Source organism: Tachysurus vachellii, chromosome 5, assembly GCF_030014155.1.
Source record: "Tachysurus vachellii isolate PV-2020 chromosome 5, HZAU_Pvac_v1, whole genome shotgun sequence".
Classification (NCBI taxonomy): domain Eukaryota; kingdom Metazoa; phylum Chordata; class Actinopteri; order Siluriformes; family Bagridae; genus Tachysurus; species Tachysurus vachellii.
This window is the reverse complement of record NC_083464.1, coordinates 29,930,453-29,952,073: the sequence shown is the minus strand read 5'-3', so window position 1 is coordinate 29,952,073 and position 21,621 is coordinate 29,930,453. Positions and strand designations below refer to the sequence as shown.

The window sequence follows — 21,621 nt, the reverse complement described above, 5'->3', positions numbered from 1 at the left end:
CTTACACTTGTTGACAAATTACTGTGTTATAGAGGAATAGACTTCAGGACGACCCCAAATGATATTCGTCACAAATATTTCTTACCAGAGAAAAGAAAAAACACTCTCATTTTCTCAAAGGCATTAAATCTGAGCAGCTATTTATTTTGTCAGGATAGCTGCTTCCAAAGGAATTAGGAATATCTGGGATTATTATATATTAAAGATTAAATCTATTCTGTGTCTGATGCTGATGAGGGACTAAAGTTTGCCGGACTTCAGGTATCTCCTTTTGAAGGACTTCTACAAAACAAAGAGGAAGAAGATGAAGATGAAGAAGAAGAAGAAGAAGAAGAAGAAGAGAGGGATGAGGTGGTGGGGTGTGGGGGGTATTTTGGCGATGGAGATTAAGGCAGGGGCTTTTTGTCATTTGTGCGAGACAAGCCATTCATCCATCCCGTTCTCAGCCAACAAAAAAAGGCTGCTCCCAGAAATTAGCAGTTTCAGCTCAGCAGCAAAGCCGTCGGGCTGTGAAGGCACAGAGAAATTGACTAATTAGCAATGCGCACTAAAACTTGACGGTTCTCTCCATAACGGCGAGGCAGAAAAAAAAGAGTCGTTTTTTTTTTCCTTCTATCTCACTCTTTTTTGTCTTTTCTCCTTTTTTTTTTCCTCCCCTCTCTCCATAGATGTTTGAAATCGCAGTCATTTACGCTCGACAGTTTTTACAATAGCCTTGAGCCATAATTTTGCCCGTCTCTCTAGCATCCATAGCCCTGCATGGTCTCTCTCCGCCGGCCATGCGCGACCGTTTCTCTCCCCAACCGTGGATTTCCTATTACTCTCGTTACGACTCACTGAGCCCCAGGCCCAAGGATAATGATGTGTTGTTTCTTGGTAGCATAATTTGTCACACGTATATTTCTTCTTCTTCTTCTTCTCTTGCAGAAAGCACGGCTCTCTCACTCTCTCTCTCAGCACTCAGCACACTTCTTAGTTTAGTTTAATTCAGCCGCACGCGTAATCAAAAAAAAAAGAAAGAAAGAAAGAAAAAGAAATACGCGGCTTTGCGCATCGAGTCTATAGCCAGACTTTAAGAAGAAAAAAGAAGAAGAAAAAAAAAAAGGAAAGGACGAGAACAAAGACAAAGTGCTGTGAGGATACACACATCTTAAGGATCTGGGGATACTTTGTTTTCTCCTCTTAAACTCAAGGTAAGTTTGGCTCGTCTTCTGAAGCCGGATACTAAATATACTTACGCACGGCGGTTCAAAGCAGGTGGACGAACACACCGCGTTCAGGCTCAAGTTCACCAGCAAGACGTCGATTAGAGGGAGAAAAAGAAAGGGTCTACGGTGTTTATTTCCGTTGCAAGTCGGTATTTGGGGGAACGGGGGGAAAAGGCGCAGCCGCGGATTTATGATGGCCGTCAGAGACTAATTGCTTTTGTATCTCGGGTTTCAGGATGCGCACATAGCTGGTGTAAATGTAAATGCCTGTGTAGGCTACGCGGTGAGTGTGTGTGTGTGTGTGCGCGCGCGTGTGTGTGTGTGTAAGAGAGAGAGAGAGAGCGAGAGAGAGAGAGAAAGTGTGTGTGAGGCAACGTGATCGGATAGCAAACCCTGAGTCTTTACAGTCAGCATGCCTTTCCTTTCCTTTGCTTGCCTTGGCTCATGGAGCCGAGCGGTGCAGTTTAGATTTTGCCCTCCAATACGCAGCGTTTATGTAAAATAGGCTTTACCAAACCGGAGGGTAAGAGGGCTTTAGGGTAGCTGTTAGAGGTGACAGAAAGTCCAGGGATTGCTCTGTTATTCAAAAGAAGATAAATGGCTCCGGCATTGTTTGCTTGTAGGAGGTGCGAGCGGCTCCCAAGTCATGTCCAGATCGGGCGACCGAACGTCTACGTTTGACCCAACACACAGCGACACGCTGCTGCACGGGCTCAACCTGCTGTGGAGGAAGCAGCTCTTCTGCGACGTGACCCTCACAGCTCAGGGACAACAGTTCCACTGCCACAAAGCCGTGCTCGCGTCCTGCTCGCAGTACTTCAGATCCCTGTTCTCTGCGTCACACGCGCTCAGCAATGAGCCGCTCGCCGGAAAAGATCAAAGCAGCGGCGGAACCCCGTCTTCGTCCCCGGATGAGAAGCTCCTGGCCAGCCCGCGCTCGATCAGCAACTTGGTGCTGCAGGGCTGCTCGTCCATCGGGCTGCGCTTGGTGCTCGAATACCTGTACACGGCCAACGTGACGCTCTCGCTGGACACGGTGGAGGAGGTGCTCTCGGTCAGCAAGATCCTCAACATCCCACAGGTCACCAAGCTGAGCGTGCAGTTCCTCAACGACCAGATCTCCGTCCAGAACTACAAGCAGATCTGCAAGATCGCCGCGCTCCATGGCCTGGACGAGACCAAAAAGCTGGCCAACAAGTATCTTGTCGAGGATGTGCTGCTCCTCAACTTCGAGGAGATGTGTGCCATGCTGGACGCGCTGCCACCGCCCGTCGAGTCCGAGCTAGCTCTGTTCCAGATGTCCGTCCTGTGGCTGGAGCACGACCGTGAGACCAGGATGCACTACGCGCCAGACCTGATGAAGCGCCTCCGCTTTGCCCTAATCCCGGCTCCTGAGCTCGTTGAGCGGGTGCAGTCTGTAGACTTCATGAGAAGTGACCCTGTGTGCCAGAAGCTCCTGCTGGATGCCATGAACTACCACCTGATGCCCTTCAGACAGCACTGCAGACAGACAACAGCCAGCAGGTACCTGCATGTTTCATTCATATACATCATGTAGAGTGTGTTAACATACTGCTCAAAGACCTCCTGCTCATAACATGCTGCCTTTATTATGTTGCATAACATACTGCTCATAAACCTACAGTACAGAAATACCACACTTCACAAAAAATACTGCCCTTAACATACTGCTCATAGCAGACTGCTTATAATGTCCTGCCCAAATGTCCTGCCCACACCATACGTCCTTTAATAATGCTGCTCATATCTTTCCAGTCATATTTATAATATAGATTCGGTCTCATGTGGAATATTAAGGCAGAATAGAACTGAATATTTGCTTGTGAAAGTTTCTCTGAGATCATTATCACTCGCCAAGTCACCAAATAATAAATTCAGGAAGTCTTAAGAAAATTCATTTAGCACAAATGCATTTAATCTGCATGATGTGAGTCGACATTGAGTCGACTCTTTGGTTGGCTGTGATGATCATTTGTTTGGACATCCAAGAACAAGCTAATGAGAAATTTGCATTGAAGAGGAGCAGGGGCATCATCATCATCATCATTACATACTGTATGATACAGTACAAGACTGCATGTCACAGAGCAGAGGAATTTTAGAACAAAAAGGAAAATGAAAACCTTTTTTTTTACAGTACAGATGTATTTTTTGGATTTAAATGTGGCTTTTAATTCTGTGTAATATTTTATCTGTTTATTAGAGTCAGAGCTTTTTATTCCTCACCCTTTCCACTGGCAGAACACGACACATTAGGGCCTGAGATAACTTTATTTACCTGGTCTCGAGGCTGGTCTCGAGGTTGGAATGAAACCTATACCATTCAAAATCAACTAATAATACACGTCAGAGACATTCAAAACTCCATAATAAATGTAATAAACTTGATCATGTCCAGCATTGAACAAATGACAGAAATGTATAAAAATAGAAAAGACACACAAGCCGGCTGTGCTTCACGGACACCACGGGTTCAGCCTCGATTTCATTGAGAATGAAAAGAAAACTCATTGGCCTATGGCGAGGGTTCAGTAACGCAGATTTGCTCTGCACGACGGATACATGATCATTTTTGAATTCATCCTCACCCGCGCATCACTTCTAGCTCAGGCCTCGACTCCAGTACCTGGACGGACACATGACAGAGACCTCAGTGTGAAACCCAAACATATTCATCTCTATTTAGGTTTTTATACATATATATCATACCTCATTTGTCATATACGTTATTTGGACTGATGTGTAATGTTTTGTTTTAAAGTTGTCACTGTTTTGCTTACGTGAAATGATATCCGGACGGAATTTTAAATATCAGTGTTTATGTTTCACTTGTTTATCAATTCACTTGCTAGTTGATTTTTTATGTTATGTGACGCTACATTACATTATGTTACATTAGGTTATGTTACACTACAGCCCCCCAAAAAAACACCCCCCCACACACACACACACACACTTTGTTGTCTACACTTTTATGTTTTACCATCCTTTACAGAACTAGCTACTAGCAACTAGCTAATTATCAGATCCCTAGCTAATTATGTTAGTATGCCACTGTTGCAACTGGATTTATCTAATTAATAGTTCCTTCAGTCAGTTTATCTGGTGGCTATCAGCTAAGGTTGCTTCAGTGCTTTCCAAAGTATGTTGAAAATAAATAGAAACGCAAACTGCGTTTCGCTTCTCTGTCTCTTTGTTTAACTACCTTCCGAATTTCCAGAATCCGTTCCAACAAAAGGATGCTGCTGCTAGTTGGAGGTCTGCCCCCAGGACCCGACCGCCTCCCCAGTAATCTAGTGCAGTACTACGACGACGAAAAGAAAACATGGAAGATCCTTACAAGTGAGTGCCCTAATCTCCATCCTGGAAACATTTCTTTTTCTTTCCAAAACAAAGTCTCACCAATCCAGACTGGTCCCGCAGTAAAATAGAAAGTTATGACTCCTTAGATGACTCCTTGAGCTAATGATGTATCACTATCGCTTTTAATGTAACTTATTAATCAGAGCGTGACTCGTCTTCACACCATCGTGGAGCTCTGGCATCTCTTCTTATTTTCTGCTTCTCCTTCTTCTTCTTTTTTCCGAGTCTTTACAGTCTGTTAGCAAGACGAATTTTAATTTGGTGAGGATTTATCAGCAGATGATCTTACACACACACACACACACAGATTTGGTTTAGGTGAATAGTTGACAGTGAAATAGATTAAAACGTTGAGGAATATAATGTGACCATGTGGTATAATACCAGATGAATAGAAATATCAGGTCGAATAGAAAAAAATGACCTGTTACCTGACGTTTACATCTTATTCCACAGTTTATGTTATATAATAGTCACTAACAAGTTAGTTCCTGTTCTCACATTATAGCAGCTGCAAACATCTTCATATAAGGAAAGAAAATGTCACCGTAACAACAAATACACGTTTCTTTTTAAGTCTGTGTTCTGATTGGTCAGATTCATTTCCTAATCCGTAGTACTGCTGCATATTGATTTTCATCAACACGTTTTTGTGTAATGAAGATTATTAAACACTGGCAAAAGGAGTCTCCAGTAAGAATAACGTAACAAAACTGGAACTGTTGTTGAATTGCTGTGGTGTAAGAGGATTAAAAGACTTGTGATGGAATATAAACATCATGGTAGTAACAGTGACCTCACTTAAGCTGTTGTTGATGGTTTTCCTATAACTGTGCACCCATTTTGTGAAAATGTACTTTTACCCCAAGGCAGATAAACATAAACAAAAGGACATTTTGTTGAGTAATGGCAAATACATGTCGGTATTTCTACACCCATTAAAAACAGCTTTGCCCATAGGAACTATGGGAGTTATTGCCATTTTACTCAGAAGTTCAATATAGAATTAGCTATATGAGTAAAACATGTACAGGGTCAAGCAGTTAAAGGATAATTTGTTTTCTCAATGATCTTTGAGTGTCAAATGGCCCATGGCTGTGTTCATAATGTCAAAATCGCAAAATCATCCTTAACACATTATGACATGGTTAGTGTGGCGGTGTGTGCTTTAAGGATCTGGATACTTCTCTGCTGGTAATATGAAATATCTCAGGATTTGTCAAAAGGTGTTGAGTAATTTGCTATAACAGCACCTCAGTAATGCTTTTTCGAGATTACTGTTTATCATCTCTGTAGTAAAGGCATGTTTACAGGGACTTGTATAAATTACACACTAGTTTTCTGAAAGGTTTACGGAAGGAGTCTCCAGTTTCAGCGCTTTGTAACCATCAGTAAATTTTCCAAAATCTTCAAGACAAAAACTGTTCAGATGTTAAAACATCTATATAAGGATGTTTTATATAACTATATAAGGGCTCTGGCATTTATAACAGTACACAGAGCCAAGACTATCAAACTAGCTGGTTGTAAATACAAAACAATGAAAAGAGCCAGGGCTGTTAGCAAACTAGTGCGCTAATATTAGTTAGCTAGCTAAAAAAAAGCACAAAGGGCCACAAAAAAACAAACAAAAAAAAAAACGGTACAGAGAGGGAAAAAACACAAAGTACACGAGAAGACACAGAGCAAACATTGCTAGCAAGCTAGTTGTCTTAAAAGCATGTGAAGAAAATGAACAGACACCAATCATTTGTGCTAGCTGCTATAAAATCAAGTGAAGAATGTGACCAGACATGCAGAATAAACACACAAAGTTTATTCTGTCTGAATCTGTTTTATTCATTAATTTGGACAAAGGCATGCTAGTTTGTTGTTGTTGTTTTTCCACCACTGTATTATGACGTATGAAGTAAATGTGTTTATTTTTTCCTAAAGAATTATTCTCAGTAATTCTCCTTTTTGAACAAACCATTGTACTACAGGGTTTTTTTTATTTATTTTTTATTTATATCCATCCCACAGAAGAAGGCACATAGTTTATGCTTTATAACAATCTCCATTGACGCTGTTTGCGACGGACATGACGTCATCTGTGACTCACCTTCCTTTAACATAAAGGAGTGAGTGCCATCTAGTGTACTCAAATTGCTATTTACCCCCACCCAATAAGAGTCGAGCAATTTTGTATGGGGATAATTAATCCAATTAATCCAATTAAGTGAAATCAATTATGAAAGGCACAAATACGCATGCGTATGGATGTAACATTAAGACCGGTGTGTAAATTAAGTGTCTGTCTTAAAGGTCTATTAGTGTAGACTGGAGCTCTGGGGGTTAAGTAGGTGAAGTACGACAGGTGAGGTCATGGCTCCGCCTACCATGTACACAAAGCCACGCCCACCTTATCAACAAGGTGTTCACACATTGTGTCCAGTAATCCTGGGGTCACAAAGACAAACACGTGACCCAGGAACTTGTACGGTCCTGATCAAGCTTGTAATCAGGTCCATGGAATAGATTTATTATCCTTGTACTAAATTAAAATAGCTTTATGGATCGTGATTGAACTGATAGATTATTTTATTTACAAGTGCTAGTCACTATTAATCCACTAGGGGGCAACACAGAGCAAATGGAACATGATTCTTTTTTAAATCAACTCATTTTGCAATCACAATTTTTAAATTTTTTTTATTCATAAGTTATATTATAATCCCAACCAGATTGATAGTAAAAGTTAATATTGTATTGATTCCTGGACGTAAAATATATATATTTAAAAATAATGTAACAGTGTATACGTTTTATTAGTCAATAAACCCACTTGATACTAGACTAAATTCAGGATTGAATCAAATTTCATCTAGAAATTCCTTAAAATCAGAATATTGAATGATGACTGATGCCTTTGCAAGTACAAATCTCTTACTGAAAATGATATAACCGTGATTAATTACTACATTTTTACATAACCATTAGAATGTCTGTAGACATTAAAAAAAAACCAACTCCATCATGTTACTCATTTTCACAAGGAACCTTTTGTTTTTGTGAGCTGGTTTTTAAATGGTCTTTTTTTTCTCTTTGTTGAAACATTGAAAGTGATGTAATGTTATGAAGGTGATGTTATTTTTTCACCTTGCGTCGTTTTGGATGATCCTTTGATTAGCTGCTCCATCCTGTGCTTGTGCACCTCCGATTGTGTCACTTGCAGAGACGTTTTTGTCGAACTGGCCAATGAAGGAAGTGCGATTCAAGGCTGTCTAATTTGCCAACGTGGGCGATCCATCAGGCAGCGGAGAGGTGACAGTGGAGATGAATGATAGAGACAGACAGGTAGCTCTTAACGTACGACTGATTTACACAGCAGTGGCACGGGCCAGAGAATTTATTGAGTGAACATGATCGTGTTCATTACGACTGCCACCTCGAGACCATTTCTCTCTTTATTCCAGCAGGGGGGGTCACTTCAGGCGTAGGAGGAACATCAACAAAACATATTGTTAAAGACAGATTTATGCCCTGATTTTATTTTCATATGTGCTGATAGAACATCTGTGCTTTAGCTGTAGCATTTTGCTCAACAGGCTTAAGCTCCAATAACGTGTAAACCCACACTGTTTACACACAGTTTCCTGTTACCACACTGAAGATGTTTTATTCCTCTTATACCAAGTGAAAAGTCACCACCCCAAAACACTGGGAGACTGAAGACTCCTTAGGAAAAAAAATTACATAAACACATGTCTGAGTCCTTGTGTTATCAGTTACTGTAGAAACAAAGACGGATTAGACGGAGCACATTGATATAAACATGTCACATGACCACATCATCAGAACTCACACCTCAACTCCCCTGTCCTTAACCGTTCATCTTACATCTTTGTTTTTCGCAGTAATGCCTTACAACAGCGCCCATCACTGTGTAGTAGAAGTGGAGAACTTTCTTCTGCTACTGGGTGGAGAGGACCAGTGGAACCCGAATGGTAAAATATCAAATGAAGACACAAACAAAAAAAAAATCTGTCTTGACACAAACAAGAGCGTGTGTAAATTTCTTCTGTTTTGTCTGCAGGCAAACACAGCACTAATTTTGTAAGCCGATACGACCCGAGATTCAACAGCTGGATCCAGCTTCCTCCCATGCAGGAAAGGTAAACGGCAGAAAAGGAAAACTGTCAGGTTGGGTTTCTTTGCCGAAGTATTTAACGATCATGTGTTCTTCAGGAGGGCGAGCTTCTTTGCGTGTTGTCTCGATAAACACCTTTACGTCATTGGAGGAAGGAACGAGACCGGCTACCTGTCCAGCGTGGAGGCGTATAACCTCGAGACTAACGAGTGGAACTATGTTTCATCTCTTCCACAACCTCTCGCGGCTCACGCAGGTGCTGTCCACAATGGAAAGATCTACATTTCGGGTGAGTCGATCTTCAGCCGAGTCGAATTTCAAAAAGAAATTTTAGAATTGTTTATGCGTTGCATCTAACTATTATAGCAATGGAAAAATATAATATAATAAAATGTTTATTTGAATGTTTTATTTTTTTGTCTCACAATTGTCGTCACGATTGTCCTGATTACTCGAAACTTTGCAACATCGAAGGATTTAAACTCATCATTTTTATGTCACATATCCGTAGAAACGTAATTTCTGATATATTCTATATTTAGATAAATAGGCGGAGCTTATATAATTTTTAGAATTTCCCTAAATCTTGATCATTGTTGTATTTGTTTGATGAGGAATGATGAGAATTACACCATCATCTGAAGAGTAGACTTTCGGTCTTGTTAAGTATGCAAATTCTCATTAAGACGAAGCCTCATTTGCATAAACAGATGTAATCAATTGGAAATGTTCCAAAATAAACATTTGATTGTAATCTATTAAATAAAACAAATTCATCTGAAGCGTCTTTTATTAAAGTAGAACATTTCTGACCATTACTTTAACACGGTTTTCTGACAATAATTTAAAAAATTGCTTTTTAATTACATATCAGGAATTTATATGAATGATGAGCCATAAATATATTAACATGTAATGAAATATATATTTATGAGTGAGTGTGTGTGTGTTACCTGACATTTAAAATACAGGTGGAGTCCACAATGGCGAGTACGTGTCCTGGCTGTACTGCTATGACCCGGTGATGGACGTGTGGGCCAGGAAACAGGACATGAACACTAAACGTGCTATACACGCACTCGCAGTCATGAACGATCGCCTTTATGCTATTGGTGGAAATCATTTAAAAGGTAAAGCATATTGCATGGGGACAAAAAACAATGTCCAAGTCATAACTAACCCTGTCATAAATAACCAGTTCATGTTGCTAAAGAAAAATAATCAGCGTTGTATCGTTTCCAGAAGTTTTTTTTCCTTATAACACAGCAAGTTTTCTAACACTTTTACATTTTTTAACAAAGAAACTAAACAAACATAATAATCTGTCAATAATAACGTTTAACCTTGCGGACACCTGAGAAACAAGTTCCTTTTACGTATTCTGCCCTACGACACGCTTCGACCAATCAGAATTAAAGGTTTATTTTTTTATTGAGTGATTTTAACATTAATTAACGGACAAAAATTTTTTTTGCAGTAAACAAAATGTTTACTTTTTGAAGTATTGAAACTTGCACATCTCTGAAGGGATCTATCGACTGTATGAGACGATAACCATCTCTGTGGGTTCCTGTAGGATTCTCTCACCTGGACGTGATGCTGGTGGAATGTTATGACCCTAAAGGAGATCAGTGGAACATCCTGCAGACACCCATCCTGGAGGGCCGCAGCGGTCCCGGCTGTGCTGTGCTGGACGATAGCATTTACCTGGTCGGAGGCTACAGCTGGAGCATGGTAACTACAACCGGAAATGTGCATGAGCTTGTAGTAGCTCGAACCCCGGCGCTGTTAGATTCTCCCTCCTGACTGATCAGGAGGTGTTTTCTATGACACTAGTTTCAGCTCATTCGTATGTATAATTGCCTGGTGAGGGAACAGCTGTTTGTAGCGTCTGTAAGTTTTTGTAATTCTAAATGGAGAAAAAGTACATTATGTTCTTCAGTTGGCTTTGGTAGAGAGAGAAATAAAACACTTCAGGAGTGCCGTAAAGTGTTAGAAATGTAAGCTATCTGTTTGTATTTTTTTTTTTTCAGGGAGCCTACAAGTCGTCCACCATCTGCTACAGCCCCGAGAAAGGAACGTGGACCGAACTTGAAGGCGAAGTAGCAGAACCTTTAGCTGGACCGGCGTGTGCTACCGTGATACTCCCAGCCTGCCTGCCGTTTAACAAATGACAGATAACTGTGTGAAAATAAGCCCTTAGGATGGACAGAAAGGCCATCGCTAAACAAAACGATGCAGACTGTCTAGACGGACGGATTGCGTAGGAGGTGTACAAATTATTTTTTTACACGTCTGACGAGAGCACTTTCTTTCCTTCTTTCCTTCTTTAATACTTAAAAAAAGAGAAACACAATTTGCTTTTATGTGTGTTGACATTCAAACCTTCGATCACCTTTCCCTTCTTTTTTCTGTTCCTTCTCGATATCGCACGCATAACCGATATAGCTTCCATTTGTACTTTGTATTTTGTGAAGAAGACAAAAAAAAAAAAAAAAGAAGAAGAAGAAGAACATTATTCCGAGCTGATGCAATGTTGGAAATTTGAAATGTGTTTTATGTCCTGGAACGATTCAACAAACGAATCGAATTGTTTTTTATTCTAGACGAAACTCATGAATCCCGTCGTAAACACTATAGAATAGAGAAGTGTTCACCACGCTCCTGCTTGTTAAATATCGTAGCCATACTGTATACGGTACAGCGGATGTACAGAGGACGAAGGGGGAACCAAGTAGTCGTAAATTAAGCTCCTCTAATATAACACAGACGAGGACAAACATGGACGAACAATCAAAAAAAAAAATATATATATATATTGTTTACCAAGCCATGTGCTGTGTCTGCATGGTCTTAACTAAGAACTTTACGTTACGCTTTTATTTCTTTTTCCCTTTTTCTGTCAGATAATTACCTGTTAATGTTTAACAGTGCCTATTTCTAATCCTAGGTTCATTCGTTCTCATATTTTTTTTTTAGACAACAGAAGAACGCTGTCCAGAATCGGTTCAGCAATAAATTTGACACATTTGACCTAAACTAAAGAAATAAATAGATAGAGATTTAAATTAAGAAATAAATAAACTCCAATGTTTCAAGATTTGCAGAGCAGCACTGTTAGCGTAGCCGTCGTCCCGATCGATCCGGAGAGGTATCTATGTTTATTTTCATTCCTGTAAATAGTCTCTTGCGGTGAAACATTTTTGTGCCATGGGATTTATTATCAAATCCTGTTATGTTATTATACATTTTAAACGATGAAAAATAAAACGGAAATTCTGGATTGTTACTGCCTCTTGGATTTGATTTGATTTATTTATTTATTTATTTTTATTTGATCCACCTGAGCAGCGTTAAAAGGTTATCATACACGGGGATGTTATGTGGCGGAATTGAACAGGAAATATATTTTGTATATATTTAATATAAGTTGTCAGTATGTGTTGTTTAACATGCTAACTTTTCTGTAAGGAGACGTTTATTTAACACTTTTGTGGTTTCTTTATAAAAGTATCTTTTATATCATATATATATATAATATGTGTGTGTGTGTGTGTGTGTGTGAGTGAGTGTGTGTGTGATTATCTCTGCACGACAAATTCCTTTATTCGTTAATTGTTAAAATGAAAACAATGAAAAACTACTGCAAGGACCTTCTGACCAATCAGAATGGAGAATCCAACAGGGCTGTGACGTGAGCAGTTTGCACAACGGCCCACTAGGGGGCGATGAGCCTCCAAACCTGATAAAAGCCGCAGTAGAAGAAGACAAAGACATGTTTTGATAATTGCACTACATTAGAAAACTTTAGCGTCTCATTTCTGGTGCAGAAAGTGTTTTTTTTTTGTTGTTGTCGTTGATTATATTTATAGCAAAGCTCATTAAAATAACCGAGTTAATTGAGATTTAATTTAATACTGATGATGATGGTGATGAAGGAGTGTTGCTGTCATGTCACGTGGATTCAGACTTTACACTCTACAGGACTGAAGTAAAGTTAATAAACATCATTTCTGACTGTGTGTCTTTACACTTCCGGTCTGACTGCAATGCCGAGCTCAGAGAACACCGGTCATAATAAAAGGTAGCTGGGATTTTTATATGATATCAAATCACTACATTAATCCAACTGGACCCATTGGGGAGATTTAATTATTTGGTAAAACCATTTAATAACGTTCTAGAATCATTAAAACAACGTTCTCTGAGGTTTATTTATTTAAATAAATAAATATTTTATATATATATATATATATATATATATATAGATATATAGATATTATAATCATTTTTTATTTATTTATATATACATATATTTTTAAAAAATGTTTATTTATTTATTTTTTTTAAAGTTTATTTATTTATTTGTTTGTTTATTTATTTATTGCACTAACCTTACTAGTACATAACTAACAACAAATTAGGTTGTAGTTTTTTTTTTTTCCCCCTGTAATATTTTCTCACAAACCAAATGTACAATATTATCTCAGGTACAAAAAGCTCCTGTTATGGTTTCTTACAAACTTAGCCTTTAGCTCCATTACCCTTTAGCATCCCTTGCTCCAAGCCACGCCCCTTTTTCTTAATTAACCGCCCCTAATTAATCAGACACGTGGAGCTCATTTTTCCTTCTCCAAAGAGTAAATTAAAACAATAAACACTTAGAATAAGACTAATGACAGGATAATAATTAGAGTAATAGGATAATCATTTTAGTAGGAGGCTCTCTAGAGTTTGGCCTTTAAAAGCTACTGTATGCAGGTTGAGATTGTTTACTGTGTGAACTGTAGCGTGTAAGATGTAAAAAATGGGGAAATTGAAATCTTTAGTTCCACAACAGCGGAAAAAAAAATCAAGCATCAGGATTGAATCAATTTATTTGTTCTTTTCCTCAGGCCGAGGCTGGACTGGAGGTTCCTCAAGACGTTCTGCAGAATTTTACGAGTACTTTTCCCGAGCTGGTGCAGTCAGAATGTTGTCATGTACGGGACGCTGCTCATAGTCACTCTATTAGGTAAAAAAAAAAAACAGCAAGTCTAAAAAATCCTTTCTCTCCCCCCCATTTATCATGTTCTGAAAGATATCAGTTCAGTTTATGGTCTTTTACTGCCTCAAGAAAAACCAGGTACAAAGACCAAATTTTTATCATCTGACTTTTTATCATCTGAAAAATAAAAATGGTGAAAACATTTATTCCTGTCTAAATATAAATAGGTGTAAATAAAATAGTATAAAACTACAATAAGTGACGGTTACATTACAGTAATATTAATGCAAATTAAAAGCTTTTAGCTGTTTTCTTTGTTTATATGTATGTATGTGTATATTTACTATTTTCACTAGGTAGCTTATATAGTGTTAAAAAAGAGAGAGAAAAAAACACTTCAAAATATACACTAAAGATCCAACCAGTGAGCAGTAACAGTGTAGGACGTCCTTAAAGTTAAATTAAAATGTCTTTTATTATTAGGGTTTTATATCGGTATAACGGAGGTGGGGGAGGGGTGTTGGTGTGTGTGTTTGTTTTTTGTTCTTGGCTTGTAAAAGACTTGCTGATATTTTCTGTCAGATCAAAAGGGTTTGCTTTGTTACACAGAGTTTGTGGTAACCTTATCAGTCATTTTAAATTCTGTTTCTGAAATTTCTCAGGTGTGATAAATTTTGTTCCCCATCTTCATGTCAGTTCAGCTGGTGATTTATCAGGTGGGTCTGATCCCGAGTCAGTTCTATGGCGTTTTGTCGGAGAAGAACTACGACAAATTCAAGGAGCTGGTGGCGTTTTCCATCCTGCTCATCGTCCTTAACGTTGCAGTACGTTCATCTCCTCATCAGTCTAATGCGGACAGCCATGCCTCGTTACCATAGAAACGCTGTCATAACAAGCGTCCAAGCCTGAGCTTTGAGATTTGTATGTCTGTTTCTCAGCTCAAGAGTCTGGAGCAGTACATCAGCAATCTCCTGTACCTCGGCTGGAGGAAATGTTTAACGCAGAAGCTCCACGGAGATTACTTCACCAGACAGGTCTACTACACCCTCAACGTGCTCCAGGAGGACATCGATAACCCGTAACCTTTCACACTCTAACTGTTATTGGAACGTTATCATGCTTGTTTAATTGTTCGCTGTAACAATGTTAGCGATTACAGTCCCCGATGGCTGATAACAGAGCAAATGAACACACCTAAGAGAATGTTAAATGACAAGTTGTTAGCAAATTTGAACATACTCTGTTATGAGACAATAAAAGTTACAGAAACGTTCCCAGAACGTTCCTGCAGGCAAAAGATCCAATCGGGGAACGTTACAGGAACGTTTCCTTTCATAGACGACCTTTTCTAAGCTGAGTACATGGTTATTTCTTTGTCGTGGTTTTTTCAGTGTTGTATCAGCTCTGTGTGTGTGTGTGTGTGTGTGTGTGTGTGTGTGTGTGTGTGTTGTACAGAGACCAGAGGATGACTCAGGATGCAGAGAGGTTGTGTAAGCAGTTGAGCAGTATGGCCAGTCGACTGGTCATTTCCCCGTTTACCATCTCCTACTATTCCTACCAGTGCTTTAAAATGTAAGGGTTTTATGACTATAACAGGAATTTAGAAGTAATGATGATCTTTTGGATCGTTGGCGTCATTTGTCATGTCGCTGTTGAGATTCTGCGTATCATGCGGAAATTTTTTTATTCTCACAGCACTGGATGGATCGGATTCGTCAGCATCCTCGGCTTCTTCTTGGTCGGCACTGTTGCCAACAAGCTCCTGATCGGCCCCATCGTGTCAACGCTGGTTGAACAGGAAAAGCTGGAAGGAAACTTCAGGTAGTTCAGTATCACCATCAAGGAGAAACCACGTTGTCATCATGTCAACCGCAACTACGATTACTGCAAGCAATGCTTCATTTCCTTTGGATCTTTAACTTATTTTAATTTTTTTTCAACTTCCATGAAGATTCAAGCACATGCAGATCAGAGTTAATGCCGAATCAGCAGCTTTCTTCAGGTGAGTCTTTCTTTGAGTTTCCTTTCTGACAGTTTAGCAACATTTTGGCTTTAATGACTGAACATTTTATGCTGCGTTCACATACGCACATTGCCTCAGGTTACCACTCATTGTCAACCCTACAACCGGTTGTCATAGTGATACCATTTATCAATGGGCAGCACAACTAGCATTCACGACGGAGATCTGGTGTTTGTGTGTAAGGATCACACGCAGACCTACTGTACCATCTTCACTCCCATTGGTGCTTGTGGTGTCGCTGGACACGCCCACATTTAGTTGCTAGGAAGTCGGCTGCTATTTGAAAACGAATGAGATTTGGAGTCACCGTACTTGTGAACGCAGCATTACTGAGTCTTTTTTTTTGGGCTCGTGTTTAGGGCAGGGACGGTGGAACACGTGCGGACGGACCACAGGCTTCAGAGTCTCTTGCGCACACAGAGGAAGCTGATCGACAGGGAGTTCCTGCTCCTTAGTGAGTCCTACACTCACATTTTAGAACATTGTCTTAGAAATCAGGGCTATATTATTATTTTTTTTTTTTTTTAAATTTACAGAAATCTACAGATTTAGGTCTGTATTCTGGATGTATGAAGGATTAAACAAGCTTACGTTCACCAGAACTAGATCCAGAGCCAGGATGTTAACGAGAAGCTGCTTCTTCTTCCTCTTTGTGATCACCAGTCGCCGTAAACACGTTTGACTACATGGGAAGCATCCTCAGCTACATCATCATCGCCATACCCATCTTTGCGGGCGTGTATGACGGTTTGACCCCGGGGGAGATCAGCGCTCTCGTCAGCAAGGTCTCATTTTTGAAGCATTATTACTTCCAGTCAACGTCTTTCGGATCATTTGTTTGCCACTTCAATAAGCTTATACAGTTGTGTTCAAAATTATTCAACCCCCAATGCTGTAAATGGTTTTAGGGAATTTAGTGTACATTTGTAATTGTATTCAGAATGAAATCCTACAAGGACTTCTTAAAGAACCATATGCAACTAAAATGACATCAATTAGTTTTGTAATACAGTAGTAAATGTTTCTTTTGTGAATTCTTCATTGACATAATTATTCAACCCCTTAAAGACTACCGCTCTGAAGAACAGAGGTTCAATGAAGTGTTTTCAATCAGGTATTGAAAACACCTGTGGATATCAGGGAGCAGCAATAAAGCCTAATAAGCACCAATTAGGCAGCTTTAAAATGACTGTGATACTCAGCTCCTTCTAGACATTTACTGGTGTGGTTACAAACATGGTGAGGTCAAGAGAATGGTCCAGGAAGACAAGAGAACAGGTGATTACTCTTCACAGGAAGGGCAATGGCTATAAGAAGATTGCAAAGATGTTAAACATACCAAGAGACACCATAGGAAGCATCATTCGCAAATTCAAGGCAAAGGGCACTGTTGAAACGCTACCTGGTCGTGGCAGAAAGAAGATGCTGACTTCGACTGCTGTGCGCTACCTGAAGCGTAGAGTGGAGAAAAGTCCCCGTGTGACTGCTGAGGAACTGAGAAAAGATTTGTCAGATGTGGGTACTGAAGTTTCTGCTCAGACAATACGGCGCACCCTGCGTAATGAAGGCCTCCATGCCAGAACTCCCAGGCGCACCCCCTTGCTGTCCCCAAAGAATAAGAAGAGTCGACTGCAGTATGCCAAAAGTCATGTGGACAAACCACAGAAGTTTTGGGATAGTGTTCTGTGGACTGATGAAACAAAATTAGAACTGTTTGGGCCCATGGATCAACGCTATGTTTGGAGGAGGAAGAACAAGGCCTATGAAGAAAAGAACACCTTGCCTACTGTGAAGCATGGCGGGGGGTCAATCATGCTTTGGGGCTGTTTTGCTTCTGCAGGTACTGGGAAGCTTCAGCGTGTGCAAGGTACCATGAATTCTCTTCAGTACCAGAAGATATTGGATGACAATGTGATGCAGTCCGTCACAAACCTGAGGCTTGGAAGACGTTGGACCTTTCAACAGGACAATGATCCCAAGCATACCTCCAAGTCCACTAGAGCATGGTTGCAGATTAAAGGCTGGAACATTTTGAAGTGGCCATCGCAGTCACCAGACTTAAATCCGATTGAGAACCTCTGGTGGGACTTAAAGAAAGCAGTTGCAGTGCGCAAGCCTAAGAATGTGACTGAACTGGAGGCTTTTGCCCATGATGAATGGGCGAAAATACCCGTAGATCGCTGCAAGACACTTGTGTCAAGCTATGCTTCACGTTTAAAAGCTGTTATAACTGTAAAAGGATGTTGTACTAAGTACTAAGATTGAATGTCACTTGGGGGTTGAATAAAACTGATAATGATGTGAGCTCAGAAAAGACATTTGTGGTTATTTCATTATAAATGTTATGTTATATTTGTCTGACCTACATGTGCCTCTTTGATTTAATTGTAAGCAGGATGACTGAATGATCATAATCAATGTCAAACCGACCAAAACAATCAATTTGTAATTTGTGTACATGCAGCTTTAACAGCTTTAATTATATTCTTGTTTGTTGTTTTTTTCTCTCCCAGAATGCCTTCGTGTGCATATACCTGATTAATTGTTTCACGCAGCTCATAGACCTTTCGAGCACCGTCTCGGATGTCGCAGGTTACACACACAGGTAGGTCGTAAGCTGACTTCTCGCTCTCTCAAGATGATTACTAGGACTATCGTTCGTTCATTTTACGTAAGTACAAAGTAGGTAACGGCTACGTTTTAGCATTATCATGTGCCCAAATTTGAAGCACAAGAGGAAGCAACTTGGAATATGATGCTACCACCACCAGGCTTCACCGGATTCCATTAATGCAGGTCATGTTTTTGGTATTTTGTTAAATAGGCATGAAGGGTGTAGAGAACCTGTAAATGTGCTGAGTTACATCAGGCAGACATTGTTTCGTGTTCTGCCTAAAATTTGTCCCTATTTTTCTCCTGTGAATGTTGTACGTATATAAAAACAAGCTTATTTTATTGAACAGCTGAAGCGAACAGCTCGGTTCTCGAAGATTTACAATACGTTTTGTGAATCTTTGGATTCAGAAGCGCAAAATGAACATAATTCTGGACTGATATTCGCTCGATGCTCGTTGTTGTGTCGTGATCCGAGTGGTTTTTGGGTTTTTGCGCAGGATTGGAGAACTCCAGGAAGTTATGCAGGACATCAACAGGAAGCAGTGTGATGACTGGGGTTCAGCAGAGATTCATGACAGGTAGAAATGAATCGCATGACTGGTGGTGTGTCCGGTGACCGGGAACTGCAGTCAGGTTCACTTCGGTTTGTCTTAACAGCGACAGAGCTTACGGCGACGCCGCCATCATCCTGAACCAGCTTTCTTTTACGTCTCCGGTCTCTGAGGGTCTGCTGGTGAAGAATTTGTGTCTGAGGGTCTATGAGGGGACGCACCTGCTAGTGGTTGGAAACACGGGCACTGGGAAAACGTCTCTCCTCAGGGTCCTCAACCTTCTGTGGAAACCTTCTAATGGTGTGAGAGAAATGTTGTTGTTGTTGTTGTTGTTGTTGTTATAGAGTCAGCAAGAAATGTTTAGTAATTGTCTTGCAGTTTTTGTCAGTTTTGCATTATTTTTCTATTGTCAGAAAATGGAACTGAAATGAATCTGAACTGTGCTTAAATGGGTTATAATGATGTATAACAACCACCATGATAATGTATGATGCGCCTTTCAAACCGTCGTTCCTGGTGCGTTCTTCTCAGGTTCTGTTCAGACGAACGTCTGTTTCGGGCCGAGGGGAATCATGTTCTTGCCTCAGAAACCCTTCCTGACTGACGGCACGCTTCGAGAACAGGCGAGTTTTTCCAATCTTCCTCTAGCTCACTTCTCACTCACTCACTCATCTTCTACCGCTTATCCGAACTACCTCGGGTCACGGGGAGCCTGTGCCTATCTCAGGCATCATCGGGCATCAAGGCAGGATACACCCTGGACGGAGTGCCAACCCATCACAGGGCACACACACACACTCTCATTCACTCACACAATCACACACTAGGGACAATTTTCCAGAGATGCCAATCAACCTACCATGCATGTCTTTGGACCGGGGGAGGAAACCAGAATACCCGGAGGAAACCCCCGAGGCACAGGGAGAACATGCAAACTCCACACACACAAGGTGGAGGCGGGAATCGAACCCCCAACCCTGGAGGTGTGAGGCGAACGTGCTAACCACTAAGCCACCGTGCGCCCCAGCGATGTTTATTAATGCCTTTGTTCTAATTCAGTTTACTCTTCTACAGTAACCACTGGTTTTCTCCCTTACATGCTGCTAACTTTTTTTTTATTTGTCTGAAGGTCATTTTCCCTTTAGCGGACTGCTATCCAGTCTCAGGTACTATTCAGATTGTGGTTATTTTGTTGTTGTTTTTTTTTTTAAATCAAACGACATTTAACTAACATTAACATTCACACAGATGCTGTGGACACCGAAAGAATTTTGCGGTGTCTGGAACTGGCCGGGATGGTAAGAGTAACACGCGGTTGTAGATTTTCCAGCTTGTTTATCTTCATTAGTTTTGTCTTCATTTGTTCTGCGCATTTTTTCAGTCCTGTCTTTTGAAGAGGACCGGCGGCCTGGATGGGAGAGTGGACTGGAACTGGTGATGTACAACCGCCGAACCCTCACTAAAGGAAACGACACGGTAATAAATAAGTCGAGGTGCTGAAGGATTTTCTGTCTCTCAACCCAGGTATGACGTCCTTTCACCAGGCGAGATGCAGAGACTGTGCTTCGCGAGGCTGTTCTACCTGCAACCGAAATACGCAGGTGACCGTCAGAAGGTTACGTGTGTTATCTCTGCGTGAACGGCTGGACCTTAGAGGCGTAGTGTGAATTTCTTCTTCTTTTGGTTTCAGTGCTGGACGAAGCCACCAGTGCTTTGACCGAAGAAGCTGAGGAACAGATGTACACGGCTTGTAAACAGCTGGGCATGACTCTGATTAGCCTGGGTCACCGCAGCAGCCTGAAGAAGGTAACCTACACGCGGTAGCACACGTCATTCTACTCCACAGTGTTTATTTTATTATTATTATTTTATACAGAGGTGCTAAATTTACGGTGTAACTTTTGGCTAACTTGGTCTACGAATATAACAAGTTTATTACTGGTGGTGTAGCGAGTCCGAGTCTTAACCGGTGTCCCAGCTTGTGTACGGCATTCACTAAATTCCAGGGGTTTCGTTACCACGACGTAAAGTGGGCGTGTTTCCGGAGGTCTTGGAAAAACGCCCTCTTTAAAAAAAAAAAAAAAAAGGCATACTACGAAGGACAAAACAGTCATACAGGTAGATTTATTTTAGAAAACAAATAAACAACCAAAAACTACGGTTATGGTTAGGGTTAGATTATCAAATAGGCCACGCCTACCCGATGACGCAATATCTGTTACGCTGTTCTGAAATCCCTGGAAATAAGTGCCTGCCGCTTGTGTACACCGTGTACTGATTCACCCGATGTTTATGGTGATGTAGAATTTATTCCTCCAGTTATTACTGTTTTTTTTTTTTTTTTTTTTTCTTTTCCCTTGTAAACAGTATCATGATGAAATGCTGAGGCTGTGTGGAGGCGGTCATTGGGATCACTGTAAATTGGATTCGAGGTGAAAATCCAGAACAAATGTGTTTTTGTTTTTTTTCCCTTTTGAGGAAAGAAACTCACACACACACAAATTGTGTGTAAGAATAAGTTTAGCCTGAAACATCGATTTCAGGTGAAGAACTAAAGAGTCGGACCTGCGATGGTTCCTGGAAATGACAACACTGAGGCGTCTCGAACAAAATTTATAACGTTACGAGAATTATTTTTAATCTTATTACATCTGATTAAATACATTAAATACAATTTGTTGTGAACATCATTTTTTTTTTTTTTTTCTTCAAGGTGGTGAAAT

The 21,621-nt window shown here is 40.4% G+C and overlaps 2 protein-coding genes across 3 annotated transcripts; both read left to right on the top strand.

Annotated features, from left to right (window-relative positions):
• Nucleotides 1–949: 949 nt before the first annotated feature.
• klhl14 (kelch-like family member 14) lies at nt 950–11,974 on the top strand. Of its 2 annotated transcripts, XM_060869359.1 has the most exons (9): nt 950–1,193; nt 1,832–2,732; nt 4,450–4,571; nt 8,489–8,578; nt 8,668–8,746; nt 8,820–9,010; nt 9,693–9,851; nt 10,298–10,455; nt 10,755–11,974. In XM_060869359.1, the coding sequence occupies exons 2-9, from the start codon at nt 1,855–1,857 to the stop codon at nt 10,893–10,895; spliced, it is 1,818 nt and encodes a 605-aa protein (XP_060725342.1). In that variant the 5' UTR covers nt 950–1,193; nt 1,832–1,854; the 3' UTR covers nt 10,896–11,974. The 2 variants fall into 2 exon arrangements, with proteins under 2 accessions (XP_060725342.1, XP_060725341.1); XM_060869358.1 differs by lacking the exon at nt 950–1,193 and having other exon boundaries at nt 1,415–2,732.
• Nucleotides 11,975–12,465: 491 nt separating this feature from the next.
• abcd4 (ATP-binding cassette, sub-family D (ALD), member 4) lies at nt 12,466–21,572 on the top strand. Its single transcript, XM_060871042.1, has 19 exons — nt 12,466–12,805; nt 13,617–13,735; nt 14,405–14,532; nt 14,647–14,786; nt 15,164–15,280; nt 15,404–15,529; nt 15,660–15,710; nt 16,091–16,185; nt 16,395–16,516; nt 18,245–18,336; nt 18,845–18,925; nt 19,005–19,198; nt 19,430–19,521; nt 20,028–20,064; nt 20,147–20,196; nt 20,280–20,332; nt 20,423–20,499; nt 20,589–20,704; nt 21,266–21,572. Exons 1-19 carry the CDS (start codon nt 12,771–12,773, stop codon nt 21,332–21,334), a joined length of 1,794 nt encoding a protein of 597 aa, XP_060727025.1. The 5' UTR covers nt 12,466–12,770; the 3' UTR covers nt 21,335–21,572.
• Nucleotides 21,573–21,621: the final 49 nt, after the last annotated feature.